A 14,473-nucleotide genomic window follows, 5' to 3' on the forward strand; every position below is an offset into this window, starting at 1 on the left:
CATTATCATGGTGGGGAACAGACAGTCATGGTGCTGGAGTAGTAGTTGAGAGCTTTAGATTCTGATCTACAGGCAGAGAGAGAATAAAAGACTCTGGTTATGGCTTGGTCTTTTGAAACCTTAAAGCCCAATCCCAGTGACACCTCTTCTAACAAGGGCACACCTCAACGTTCCTAATGCATTTAATAAAGTTAATAATACCCTTTAATACAGTTCATGTTCCTGTGACCCCCTCCCAGCTCTAAAATTTTATTCAGTTGGTACTTCATAACTAATTTTGCTACTGTTGTGAATTGTAATATAAATACCTGATAATGAAGGGTATTTGATATACCACCCTGTTTGTTACAGGTGGAGGTTTCTTATCCTAGGAGCCACTTCCTAATTACCATGGAGGCTTATATTAATTGTAAATGGTCAGCTAATAGCTCAGGCTTATTACTAACTAGCTCCTACATTTTAAATTGACCCATATTCCTTTTTTATGCTCTGCCACATGGTGGTGCCTTGTTTGTTTGTTTTTGTCCTTTTTTTTTGTAGACCAGTCTAGCCTCAAACTCACGGAGATCCACCTGCCTCTGCCTCCCAATTGCTGGGATTAAAGGTGCGTGCCAACACCGCCCTGCTACATGTGGTGGTACCTTTATTAGCATGGCACATTCATTTTGCTTTTCCATGTCTCCTCAGACTCTTTGACTCCACTCTTCTTTCTCCCTTTATCCTTAGCTATACTTTTTGTCTGGCTATTGGCCAATCAGCTTTTATTAGCCAATGAGAGTAATGCATATTCATAGTATACAAAAGGATTGTTCCACAGTACCCTGTGGGTGTGATCACAATCCCCACTTTGAGAACTGCTGTCCTAATTCTTCCAAATGGTTTATCAACTGGGAACCAAGCATGCAAATATGTGAGCGTATGGGGGAGGAGCATTCTCATTCAAACGACTGTATTTGATTTTTTTTTTTTTGAGATGTATTTTTAGAGATAGATGTTTGCCAAAGGGGTTGTGACCCACAGGTTAAACCATTACTCTAGATAGTCCAGCCTGGCCTTGAAATCAGGATCTTCTTGCCATGGCCACCTCAATACTGAGATTGTAGGAGCATGCTACAATGCTAGGTATTTTCTCTCTTGTTAAGCCTTTGCTGTTTTCTGTTCTGTACTAGTGAACATCACAGTTAGGTTTGTATAATTGTTTTCATGTGATTAGATTCAGATGTAACTTGAAAGAGTGCAAAAAGGCTATATTAATTTCATAAGCTTCTCAGTACACATTTGTTCATTTAATAACTAAAGATAATAACTGATACCTTGATGTCTTCACAGATGTCTCATAAAGGGCATACATCTTTAGAAGTGTGGTGAATTGTGTTGTAGCTTGAAAATAAATAGAATAGTTAGTGCCATTTCCAATAATGTAACAGTTTAACAAATAATAGATGTGATTTTAAAATTGCTATGTGTGGTATTTTTTGTCTAAAATTTGTGATATTATTTGCCATATATAAGAAATATTTATGAAACAATGCTCTGGCATAACTAAAATACATTTGTCTCTCTCTTGCTTGCAAAGAATACACTTAGTCCTCTCTCTATATATATTACTTTATGAATACAATGTCAGGTATCTGATAGATTACATTAGGACCTGGCCTTGAGCAATGGCAGTTCTCATTCTGTTGTGTGTGTGTGTGTGTGTGTGTGTGTGTGTGTGTGTGTGTGTGTGTGTGTATGAATGAGTGAGTTGGTTTTTAAGATTAGTTTGTCTAACTTCAGTCCTCAGATCACTGAAAATAGATTGACTGTAATAAAATCTTTTTCACTTGAAAAAAATCAGTTTAATGAAGGTAGACACACAACTCTGTAATCCAAAATTTAGTGAAAACATCACTGTTGGATCCACCACCTCATTTTAGTAGCATCTACAATTGGTTTCAAAATGCATGTGTATATAACATTATCTGAAGCTACCACCCTTCTTAAAGCCATGCTCTCTATCAACCATACCGGTAGTTCTGTGACAATTCTTTGCTATTGGAGTACCACTTTTAACATAAAGTGCTGGACTTTTGTGATGTTTCCTACTTCTTCATGTAGTTGTTTCAGTATGCTGTCATTATAATTGCCTTACCCACAACCCTAGAAAATAAAATGTTCATATTGTTTTGAATGTTACATGTTATATTGCATTCATTTCACAGACTTTGGGGTGAACCTGTTAATCTTCGTGAACAACATGATGCTTTAGAGTTTTTTAATTCTTTGGTGGATAGTTTAGATGAAGCTTTAAAAGCCTTAGGGCATCCAGCTATGCTAAGTAAAGTCTTGGGAGGTTCCTTTGCTGATCAGAAGATTTGCCAAGGCTGCCCACATAGGTAAGTGCTAATAGAGTGTCATATACTATCATTACTAAGAAGAATAAAATTCTTATTAGTGTTAATATAAAAATAGAATGTGCCACTATTTTATTCAACTCCCACAATTGAATAAATTATTACGACTATCTGAGTACTTTGGGGTTGTTTTTGGCTTTGCTAAATAACTTGATTCCTTGTGCTTTTGTCTTGCGCTTAATATTTTACTATTTCATGCTTTTAATTCTTTCATATATTCCTAAGGAACAAAGACAATTTGCATATGACTAGAAATGTTACTTTTCAGTTCGCCTTTTTATCTTAGAGAATTTAAATGGTAATATAAATACACTGAGTTTAGAAGATGACTGACTAGAAGATGACTGGCTAGAGGTGTTATTTTCTTTTAAAACAGTAAAACAGTTACATCTATTATCATTTTTGCACACAATATGTGTAGACATGCATAGGGTACAGATACATAATACTTGCAATAAATAAATGAAACAATAAAAACTAATGATATGAAATTATAAACATGGCATTTCTCGCTATCAAGTCACATCAAAGTTTTATTTTGGTGCTATATGTGTATTTTGGTGCTATGTGTATTTTAAAACTGGGGGTGCTGGAGAGCCAGCTCATTGTTTAAAAGCTAGTTATACTTGCAAAGGACCCAGGTTCAATACCCAGCACCCACGTGGTGATGTACAACTGTCTGTAACTCCATTTACAGGGGGTCTGACTCCTGGCTTCTTCAAGCACCAGGCATGACCACCGTGCACATTCATACATGCAGGCAAAACATCCATGCACATAAAAAAAAATTTTTAAATAAACTCAGGGCTGGAGAGATGACTCAGCAATTAACAAGCTTTTCCTGTACTTCTAGAGAACCCAAGTTTAGTTCCCAGGATCCACATCAGCCAGTTCATAACCATAACTCTAATTCCAGGGGATCCAACACCCTTTTCTGGTCTCTTTGGGCACACAACAAATGGCAGACAGAAACTTGCACATGCAGGACTGGGACTGAACAAGCATGGGATCAAACTGGACCCTCTGAATGTGGCTGACAATTGGGGCAGACTGAGGGGCCATTGATAATGACACTGGGATTTGTCTCTACTGCATGTACTGGCTTTTTGGGATCTTAGTCTATTTGGATGCATACCTTCCTAAGCCTGGATGGATGAGGGGAGTGGTCCTTGGACTTCCCACAGGGCTGGGTACCCTGCTCTCTCTTAGGACTGGAGTGGGAGAGTGGGAGGGAAGTGGGAGGAGGGGAGGAAATGGAAATTTTGATTGGTATTATTTATAAAGTAATAATTAAAAATAAAGAAACTTACACATGAATTTTAAAAACAAATACTTTTTTATTGGAGGCAGCAAGATGGTTCAGCTGGTAAAGACACTTGGATGGAGACTCAAGTTTGTCAAAATACTTAAGGAGAGAACCAACTTCACAAAGTTGTCCTGACATTTGTATGACGTGGCATATATACTCTAAATAATACATTTTTAAATTTGTTTTTTATTAGAATTCTTTTTGAACAAGTTGGTGATTTGCAATCTCTAAGATGATAATTTTAAAGTCAGCAAGCAAAAGACGTGTGTCTCCAAAGCTTGATGGCCTAAATTCCATTCTCAAGTCCCCTATTGTGAAAGTAGAGAACCAATCCAGGGTATAATTTTTTAAAAGGTGGTATTTTTACATAAACCAAACTCTATTTTATGTAGTCTTGGGATAATTTTGTCATTGAAGGAAACATTTTGTTTTTTAATCAGTAAATGATTGAAAAGTACTATATAAATGAAAACTTCTGTGGGCTTATAATTTAAATGAGAGGTTATATGTGTTCTTTGGACATACATTGTCCACTAGCCTGGGCAACTTTTGGTTCTTTAGAAAATCCTTTTTATCAGAGGCAAATGATATAAATATTTTAACGTCTTATTTATTGATAAAATAGCCAACCTTTTGATTAGCTGTTTCTATCAATCTTGTAAAGTATTGGAATTTTTTACCAGGAGATTTTTTTAGTTTTTCAAGACTGGGTTTTTTTCTGAAGCCCTGGATGTTTTGGAATTTGCTCTGTAGACCAGGATGGCCTTGAACTCTGCTTCTGCCTCCCAAGTGCTGGGATTAAAGACAGCTGCCAGCTTGCCAAAAGAAAGTTTTAAGAGAGCATAATCTTTATCAGCATAATCTTTATCATAATCTATATCAGATCCATAATGCTTAACCAACAACTAAACTAGTCTTGTTTTTGTTAAATCCAGTATAATCAAGTAGAGTCCAAATCTACTGTTACAGGACTTTGTTTGCTTAGAATGTGGTCCGAAAACTATAGAGCATGGGCCTTATCTAGCCGGTTACCTGTTCTATAAAGTTTTATTGGAATTTGCTTACTCAATAATGTATTGTCTGTCTACTTTTGCTAAAATGGTAGAATTGAACACTTGATACAGAGACAATGGGACCCATAATTAATTACTGTAAAACTAAAATTACTGAAAGCACAGTAGACTAAAAGATCTTAACCTATAAACCCAGCTAGCCCTTTTTATTGTTGTTGTTTTTCAAGACAGGGTTTCTCTGTGTAGCCTTGGCTGTTCTGGAATTCCCTCTGTGAACCAGGCTGGCCTCAAATTCAGAGAGTGTTCAGACTAAAGGTGGGCGGCACCACCACCCAGTTACTCTTTCTTAATTTCCATTTCATCTAGTTCTTTTGACTAAGTTAACCTTTCAGAACCCATTTCACTCAAGTGTGAGCGGTTATAGTTCTCTATCAGTTTTGTCATGAAGGCAAAGAACTTATCATGTACAGTGTATAATCAACCTAATGTAGTGATCAGCACAGTCTAAATAACTAAGAAATGCTATTGGTATTAGTAGCATTCTATGACTTAGGAGTTTTGCTTTTCATTAAATATATAAATAATGAAGTATTTAGAGAACTAAAGAGTAAATCCTTTTCTGATGATTCTTAAATAATATCTTTAGGTACGAATGTGAAGAATCTTTTACGACTCTGAATGTAGACATTAGAAACCACCAAAATCTTCTTGATTCTCTGGAACAGTACGTCAAAGGAGATCTATTAGAAGGGGCAAATGCTTATCATTGTGAAAAATGCAATAAAAAGGTATGAATTGTCTGTTAATTATGATAATTCTGAGAGCTATTGATAGTTGATAGCACCTGGTAAGGGAAAGACATTCCAGTCTTTTAAGTCCTGGTAAGTGGACTGCATTCCAGTGAAGAATATTATCAGCACAAATTGGACTTGGTAGGTTCTTTATAAAAAGAAGTGGGGGGGAAACATGGAGTTTAGAGGTAGACCTGACAGTCATTTTTTTTTATCTTTATTATAATAAAAAGCAGTGTGTGTGTTATGGGGAAGGAAGTTAAAAAGTGGTGGCAGAAAAGGCTAGGAAATATAAAATTGTAATTGTTTATGTGAGTTAACAGATATTTATTTCTTCCAAGAAACAAACATAGAGCTGATGGAGGAAAACATTTTTTCCTCTTGTGTTTAGGATTGTTTTGCTGAAACTTAGTTTTTTAAATAGAGTAAAATTGTTCTTTACTTCCTAATTAGATCTTTCTATGGGAATGTAGCTCTTCAAGGGAGAAGGATATATAAATAGTAAATTATGTTTATCTTTTCTGACTTCCGAAGTATTTCAAGTCTAAATTAACTGTTGTGTGGCCTACCACACCACTTAGAAACCTATTAAAGTCTGTACATTGGGATTATTGGGATTATGAGCTATGAAGAAACATTGTCTGCCACCATAGCTCTGAGACATGAGGCAAGTTGCTAAACCCACCAGAACTCTTATCCTATCTTTAAGGTTTATTAACACCATCTTAAGAAGTTTGTAAGGATCAGATGTTATCACTTGTGTAATATTAACTATTTCCTAATTGCCCGATTAAAAAAAGTAAACTATATCTTCAGTTTATTTACAGCAGACAACTTTTGTTGATAACTATAAATAACAAATGGCTGTAGGCAAGGACAGTATAGAAACCAGACAGTAAGTTATGTGTCAATGAGTGATTTTTGCAATTTGTAATCACTGGTATAGGCCGTTTCCATATTAACCAGTTACATTTGCATCAACTTCTCACAGAAATACTTTATGATTGCAATCCAAATAACTTATGAAAACTTGATATAGTAGTTGTATTTTTGTTGTTGTTGTTTAAGAGTTTGCTTAAGAGGCTGGAGAGATAGCTCAGCAGTGAAGAAGAATGTTTACTGCTCTTGTATAGGACCTGAATTCAGTTTCTAACATCCACATGGAAGTTCACAGTTGTGTATCCTTCCAGTTTCGTGGAATCTTTTGCCCTTATCTGGCCTCCTCAGCAACTAGGCACACATGTGGTATACTTACACATAATTTGCTTAAAGAGCTAGATGTAATGATTCGCAACTACTCAAGGGAAAACATGGACCCTATGAAGCCCTCCAAGAAAAAAAGTTTGCCTGGTCTGGTCTGAATGCTGTAACCTCAACTACTTCAGGAGGCTAAAGCAAGAGGATAACACATTCAAGACCTGTCTGGGCTACAAAGCAAGTTCAAAATAAATCTGGACAAAAAAAGAATTGGAGGTATAGCTAAAGGACAGGCGCTTGCATAGCTTGTGTGACACCCTAGGTTCACTTTCTGATTTGGGAGTGGTGGTAGTTGCTTGGATTTTGGGTTTGCTTTTTAATAGTGGATTGTATCTATTTTCTCTTTATTTTAGGTTGATACTGTAAAGCGTTTGCTAATTAAAAAATTACCTCCTGTTCTTGCTATCCAACTAAAACGATTTGATTATGACTGGGAAAGAGAATGTGCAATCAAGTTCAATGACTACTTTGAATTTCCTCGAGAGTTAGACATGGAACCTTACACAGTCGCAGGTGTTGCTAAGCTGGAAGGGGATAATGTAAACCCAGAAAGTCAACTGATACAACAGAATGAACAGTCTGAAGAGAAAGCAGGAAGCACAAAATACAGACTTGTGGGTGTGCTTGTGCACAGTGGTCAAGCAAGTGGAGGACATTACTATTCTTACATCATTCAGAGGAATGGAGGAGATGGTGAAAAGAATCGCTGGTATAAATTTGATGATGGAGATGTAACAGAGTGTAAAATGGATGACGACGAAGAAATGAAAAACCAGTGTTTTGGTGGCGAGTATATGGGAGAAGTGTTTGATCACATGATGAAGCGCATGTCATACAGGCGCCAGAAAAGGTGGTGGAATGCTTACATACTTTTTTATGAACGAATGGACACAATAGACCATGATGATGAATTGCTAAGATACATATCAGAGATTGCTATCGCCACAAGGCCCCATCAGATTGTTATGCCTTCGGCCATTGAGAGAAGTGTACGGAAGCAGAATGTACAGTTCATGCACAACCGAATGCAGTACAGTTTGGAATACTTTCAGTTTATGAAAAAACTACTTACATGTAATGGTGTTTACTTAAACCCTCCTCCAGGTAAGTGTCAAAGTAGCTTCTTATAGCATAGAGTAATTCTTATTTATTGATAGGAATATACTTTGCTTCGCTCCACCTCCTACCCCCTGTCCCCAAGACAGGGTTTCTCTGTAGCTTTGGAGCCTGTCCTGGAGACCAGGTTGGCCTCAAACTCAAAGAGATCCATATGTTTTAATGTGATGCTGGGATTATGATAGTTGGAACACTGCCTTGGGTTTTTTGGTTTGGTTGATTTTGGGGTTGAAGAGAGGTGTTTTCTTTTTTGTTGTTGTTTTGGTTTGGTTCTGGGTTTTTTGTTTTTTGTTTTTTGTTTTTTTTTTGAGGTGGGGTTTCTCTGTGTGACAATCCTGGCTGCTCTAGAATTCACTTTGTTGACCAGGATGGCCTCGTATTCACAGAAATCTGCCTGCCTCTACCTCCTGAGTGCTGGGATTAAAGTGATACACCACCATAGCTGGCTTTTTTTATTTGTGCTAAATTCAGGTATCAGAATTTTATAAGTATTCTGAGAAGAGTTCTATTTATTATTTTAATAAATTGAGAACACAGAGTACAAGCTTGTTTGAAAATGGGGCTTGAACAGAAATTTTGATTGTTTTTAAAATATGTGTATGTTTTTTGTTTTTTTTAGGGCAAGATCACCTGTCTCCTGAAGCAGAAGAAATCACTATGATTAGTATTCAGCTTGCTGCGAGGTTCCTCTTTACTACAGGATTTCACACAAAGAAAATAGTTCGTGGCTCTGCCAGTGATTGGTACCTGGTTTTGGATTTTTATTCCTATTTAAAATTTGGTGGGGTTCTTTAGTAGAGTGCTTTTTTAGTTTTTCAGAGCGCTAAGATCATTGTTTCAAATTTAAAAGGCAGATTTTTTAGAAAAAAAAAGTAATCATAATGAGATAAATCATACTAAAATACTTGACATAAATTCAAAGCATAAAAAATTGTTAAAAAATATAGATAGCATCATAATACCTTGTTTTTGTTTTTGGTGGGTTTTTTTTTGTTTCTGGGGTTTTGTTTGTTTGTTTTTCTTTGAGATAGGGTTTCTCTAGTAACCCTGGCTATCTAGGAATTTGCTTTGTAGACCAGACTGGCCTCCAACTCAGCGATCCATCTGCCTCTTCCTTCTGAGTTCTGGAACTAAAGGCATGTGCCACTACTGATCAGCTATATCTAGTTAGCAATTGTTCCTTATTAAGGGCTAGTGATGTCTCTGTGGGTAAAAGCTCTTAACCACCAAGCCTGACAAAACTGCGTTTGATCCCTAGAACCCACATAGTGGAAGGAGAGAGCCTATTCTTGCAAATAGTCCTGTAAGTTACACACACTAAATATATATATATTTAACTTATCCAGAAGATACTCCAATAAGGAAAGAAGGGATTTTGTCATCATTTAATGATGTGTTTTGTTTTTGGGGTTTTTTTGTTTTGTTGGTTTTTGAGGCAAGGTTCCTATGTGTAGCTCCGAGTGTCCTGTCCTGAAACTCTGTAGACCAGGAACCATGCCACCTGGCTATTAATGGTTTTTTAGTAACCAATGCAAGCTTTCACCTATTTTGTAATTCCATGAGATTAGGCCAAGTCATATAGTATTCATATCTCTTCCCCCCAACACCCACAAGATTTCTCTGTGTAGATCTAGCTAACCTAGAACTCCTGTAGACCAAATTAGCCTAGAACTCAGATCCACATGAGATTAAAGGCGTGTATCATCTTGCGTGCCCAGCTCCATATCAGTCATTTTAATGTTAATACTAGAAGTGGTCATTACTGCTGCTGCCTTCAGTGAAAAAAAGATGTTTGCTGTCTTTTGTTTCCTAGCAATCCAGCCCTTTACTGTAGGAAAAGTGAACCGAATTTATAGTTGTGGTTTGTTTTGTTTTAGGTATGATGCATTGTGTATTCTCCTTCGTCACAGCAAGAATGTGCGATTTTGGTTTGCTCACAATGTCCTTTTTAATGTTTCAAATCGTTTTTCTGAATACCTTTTGGAATGCCCTAGTGCAGAAGTGAGAGGTGCATTTGCTAAACTTATAGTCTTCATTGCACATTTTTCCTTGCAAGATGGGCCTTGTCCTTCACCTTTTGCATCTCCTGGACCTTCTAGTCAGGTAATTGTCCCTTTGTTTATAATTAATTATTTGTGTATTCCCCACCCCCCTGAAGTTAGAGAAACTTGAATGCTATATACATTCAATATATACACCATACAATATATACACCATAGTAACAAAGCCTGATCCTTAATTCCAATAAAATTACTAGATAAAAAGCAGCAGTGATTATTTGCCCTTTAAAAATGTATAGATAGCCTGGGGTATGATTTGGTGTAGATAGCCTGGGGTATGATTTGGTGGTAAAAAGCATTCCTAAAATATACTCTGGTGCTCTGGTTTCCATCCCTAGCACAGAAGGGAATTTTTGTAAAGTTATAAGTTTTTATATGTATGTGTATGCTTTTTAAACATTTATTGTGTTTGGAATGTTGTGCATGTGCCACAGCACAAGTGTAGAGGTCGTAGGGCAACTTGTGGGAGTCAGTTTTCTCCTTCCACCATGTGGGTACTAGGAATCAAACAGAGTCCTCTGTTTGGGTGGTAAGCTCCTTTACCCATTGAGTCATCTCACCAGCCCTATTTTTTAATTAGCTTACAAAATAGTATTTCCATGTGAGATTTTCCTATCTACTTCATGTTGGTGGATCTTTTTATGAGCAATTTTTTTTTAATTGCAGCAAAGTGAAAAATCTATAATTAACTCAAAAGCTGGATGTGGTGGCACATGCCTATAAATCTTGGGAAGCTGAGGCAGGGGGATTGAGAATTGAAAGTCAACCTAGGTTCTACATATTGAGATCCTGTCTCAAAACAAAATTAATAGAATGGAAAAGAAAAATATTAGGAAACCTACTTGAGATCTTCATTCCCTTTGCTAAGAATCAATTCCTTTTAATAGTTTGTGGCACAGGCCTATAATCCCAACCCCTTTAGAAGCTAAAGCTAGAGAATTGCAAATTCAAAAGCCAGCTTGGTCCTATTTAGTTTAGACCATTGTCTATTAGTAAGAAGAGATCTTGGGATATAGCTTAGTGGCAAAGTTATTCTCTAGCATTAGCATACACACGGCCTTGGGTCAGTCTAGTGGTGATAGGCAAGATGGATAGAATTCATGTGATCAGGGACTGGAGAGATGGCTGAGATGTTAAGAGCACTGACTGCTCTTCCAGAGGTCTTGAGTTCAATTCCCAGCAACCGCATGGTGACTCACACCCATCTTTAATGAAATCTAGTGCCCTCTGCATACAGACATACGGAACATTGTATATATAATAAATAAATAAACCTTTTTAAAAAAAATTCATGTGATCAGTCTTTCCAAAAAAGGTATTCTTGTGTTCAACATATGCATACATGTCCCCTTTTTATAAGAATGTAATTATCGCCAGGTGGTGGCGGCACACGCCTTACTAGCTTGTGTTTTTTCCTTTACAGGCTTATGACAACTTAAGCTTAAGTGACCACTTATTAAGAGCAGTACTAAATCTCTTAAGGAGGGAAGTTTCAGAACATGGTCGTCATTTACAGCAGTATTTCAACTTGTTTGTAATGTATGCCAATTTAGGTAAGAAGTGAAATTTTCATAAACTGTTAAAGTATTATGTTAAATGATAAGTCATTCAAAAGGTCAAATGATGAAATAAGGATTTCTTTTTCTTTGTATCAAACCTTTTCCCCTGTGTGCTTTTTTTTTATACCTCTGGTAAACACAGCTGAGACCTTATTAAAAGTTTTGCCTCCTTAATCGATGGTATCACATCTGTTTGCATTATTATTTATTTACATTGGTGTTTTACATGCATATCTGTCTGTATGAGGGTGTTGAATTCCCTGGAACAGGGCTGCCTCGTTTGACAGCTCTCCTTCTCAAAGTAACTTGTTTTTTCTAACATCTGTTCATTCCTGTTCAGTTACTACTAGAACTGTACCTAAATATCATGCTCTATTGTCTTCTACTATTATTTGTTGCCAAAGATTGGATGGGGGAGAAAACTTGTCTACCACAAAAATGAACATTCCATCACTAAAGAGTGGGGACACACCTTTAATTTTTAGCACTAGGGAGGCAGACTGATCTGTGAGTTTGAGGTCAGTCTGCCAGACCAACCAGAATGACAATGAGATGTTCCCCCCCCCCCAAAAAAAAAGCACAAATAATTTTTGTGTTGTTATTTTGGTGTTTATTTTAATTAACTTGGACAGACGATATAGGTCCTGTAATAATTAAAATTATAAAAATTGCCAGCTGTTCTGTGGTGGCGCTCATTTTTAATCCCTGGAGACAGAGGCAGGCGGATCTCTGAGTTCAAGGCCAGTTTGGTCGGCAGAGGCAAATTCCAGGACAATGAACAGAAGCTCTGTCAAAAAGAGAGAGAGAGAGAGAAATGCTAATAAGATATTAGTATACTGACCTTAAAATTGACAAATTCCATATTTATGTTAATTCTATTTGGCCATATTTAGAACTGGTTCAGAAACTTGGAGAATTGTTTTTTAATAACTTCTTTAAACATTCTTTTTAAAAAGCACTCAATTTTTACATTGAAATTTGGGTTCTGTGCCCAAGAAGTACTTATTGATTCATGGCCCTGTTTACTTCTCATTTATCTCTGATTGGTTGTAATCTTCAGCCTGTACTGCATACCAGAACCCTATTGAAGAAGGAAGCTTAAAAGAAATCCCACACTAGCTCAGAATTGAGAAATAGATGGTTATTTATTTATGGGTCAACTCACAAATCAGAATTCTGCGTTTGAATGGAGATCAGAAAACGAACCCCACAACCGGAACAGAGAGGCCAGAAAAGAGGGCGTACAAGAATGCTCTACATGAGCTTATGTAGTATAAGAGGCCCCAGTGGGTGGATAACCACTGGCTGTAAGATTTCTGACAGCACCCTATTTCTCATTTAGTTTAATAGGGGCTACAATCTAGTTCATATCTAGACTTTATATTTTCCAGGCTATAGTGTTTTCCCTATCCTATTGTCTACATACTCTGTCAGATCATAGTCAAATGGTGTGTTTGTTTGTTTTTGTTGCTCTGTGTGTGAGAGAGAGAGAGAGAGATGGGTTTTTATGTAGCTTTGGAGACCGGACTGACCTTGAACTCTCAGAGCTCTCTCAGGCTTCTCTCTGCCTTCCAAGTGCTGGGATTAAAATTGTGCACCACCACCGCCCAGCATAATCACTGTTTTATTTAGAAACTTCTAAAGTGGTAAATTTCTTATCATAGTTAAATAAGTATGAATCCAAGTAAGAACAATGTTTCTGATTATAAAGGGTTAGGCATAACCCCAGATGCAAGTAGATCTCTGAATATGAGGCCAACCTGGTCTGCATAGTGACTTCTAGAAGAGCTAGGGCTATATAGGGAAGCCCTATCTCCAAAAAAGAAAGAAAAGAAAAGATGATAGACCATCTATCATCTTTAGATAGGGTTAGAAAGGTGGCTCAGCAGTTAAAGTGCTTGTACAAGAGTTCAAATCCTTACAACTCAAGTATATGCTGAGTGGAATATGATGGTGTGCCTGTAATTCCAGTCTGAAAAGGTTGAGACACGGAAGCTACAGAGCAAATTGGCTAATAACTGCTGATTTTGTTCACAAAGTTCTTTCTATCTTAATGTTTTTCTTCCCCATTTTCTCCTGCCCGTTTCCTGTCTCTCTTTTGACTGTAGGGGTGGCAGAGAAGACACAGCTGCTGAAACTGAGTGTGCCTGCTACCTTTATGCTTGTGTCTTTAGATGAAGGTCCTGGTCCTCCGATTAAATATCAGTATGCTGAATTAGGCAAATTATACTCAGTAGTGTCACAGCTAATCCGCTGTTGCAATGTCTCCTCAAGAATGCAGTCTTCTATCAATGGTAATGTATTCTTGGCAATAGTTTTGAATACTCTGGGTCAGATCTAGAACTAAATTAAATATAATACTAAAGATAAATACAAAGTAAGGATGTAAAGGAAGGTCCGTGCTTATAACATTTTATAGTATTTACAAGTTCTGTACTTTTTTCACATTAATATAAGTCTTTTTGCTTTCTACTGCATTAAATTTCTAAAATTCTTTATGTTAGTATACCTAATCATTGTAATACATAGTCTACATTTCTTCGTTATGCTTAGGAAACTTGACTTTTACAGCTCATTTTTCTAAAACATTCACAGGCTATTTTCTTAGAAGTCTGCATTGTTATTGTGGAGAAGCTTATTAGTTGTTCATTGGTGACAAATCTGTATTGTAGGTAATCCTTCTCTTCCAAATCCTTTTGGTGATCCTAATTTATCACAACCTATAATGCCAATTCAGCAAAATGTGGTAGATATTTTATTTGTGAGAACAAGTTATGTGAAGAAAATTATTGAAGACTGCAGTAACTCTGATGAGACCGTCAAATTGCTTCGCTTTTGCTGCTGGGAGAATCCTCAGTTCTCATCTACCGTCCTCAGTGAACTTCTTTGGCAGGTTAAGAAATCATAACTATTGCTAAATCTCTATGACTTGATCTGTTACCCATTTATCCATTATTCACTGTGTCTTACCT

The 14,473-nt window shown here is 36.8% G+C and overlaps 1 protein-coding gene across 5 annotated transcripts in view; it reads left to right on the forward strand.

Moving 5' to 3' along the window:
• Usp9x (ubiquitin specific peptidase 9 X-linked) overlaps positions 1-14,473 on the forward strand; it is a 111,443-nt gene that overhangs the window by 84,981 nt on the left and 11,989 nt on the right. For all 5 annotated transcript variants that reach the window (XM_048461346.3, XM_048461343.3, XM_048461347.3 and 2 more), the window contains exons 33-40: positions 2,205-2,378; positions 5,365-5,506; positions 7,120-7,870; positions 8,502-8,625; positions 9,760-9,985; positions 11,366-11,495; positions 13,610-13,795; positions 14,174-14,394. In XM_048461346.3, the coding sequence (XP_048317303.1) occupies positions 2,205-2,378; positions 5,365-5,506; positions 7,120-7,870; positions 8,502-8,625; positions 9,760-9,985; positions 11,366-11,495; positions 13,610-13,795; positions 14,174-14,394 (1,954 nt within the window). The remainder of the gene's footprint in view (positions 1-2,204; positions 2,379-5,364; positions 5,507-7,119; positions 7,871-8,501; positions 8,626-9,759; positions 9,986-11,365; positions 11,496-13,609; positions 13,796-14,173; positions 14,395-14,473) is intronic.

Source organism: Myodes glareolus, chromosome X, assembly GCF_982192425.1.
Source record: "Myodes glareolus chromosome X, mMyoGla1.1, whole genome shotgun sequence".
Taxonomy (NCBI): Eukaryota; Metazoa; Chordata; class Mammalia; order Rodentia; family Cricetidae; genus Myodes; species Myodes glareolus.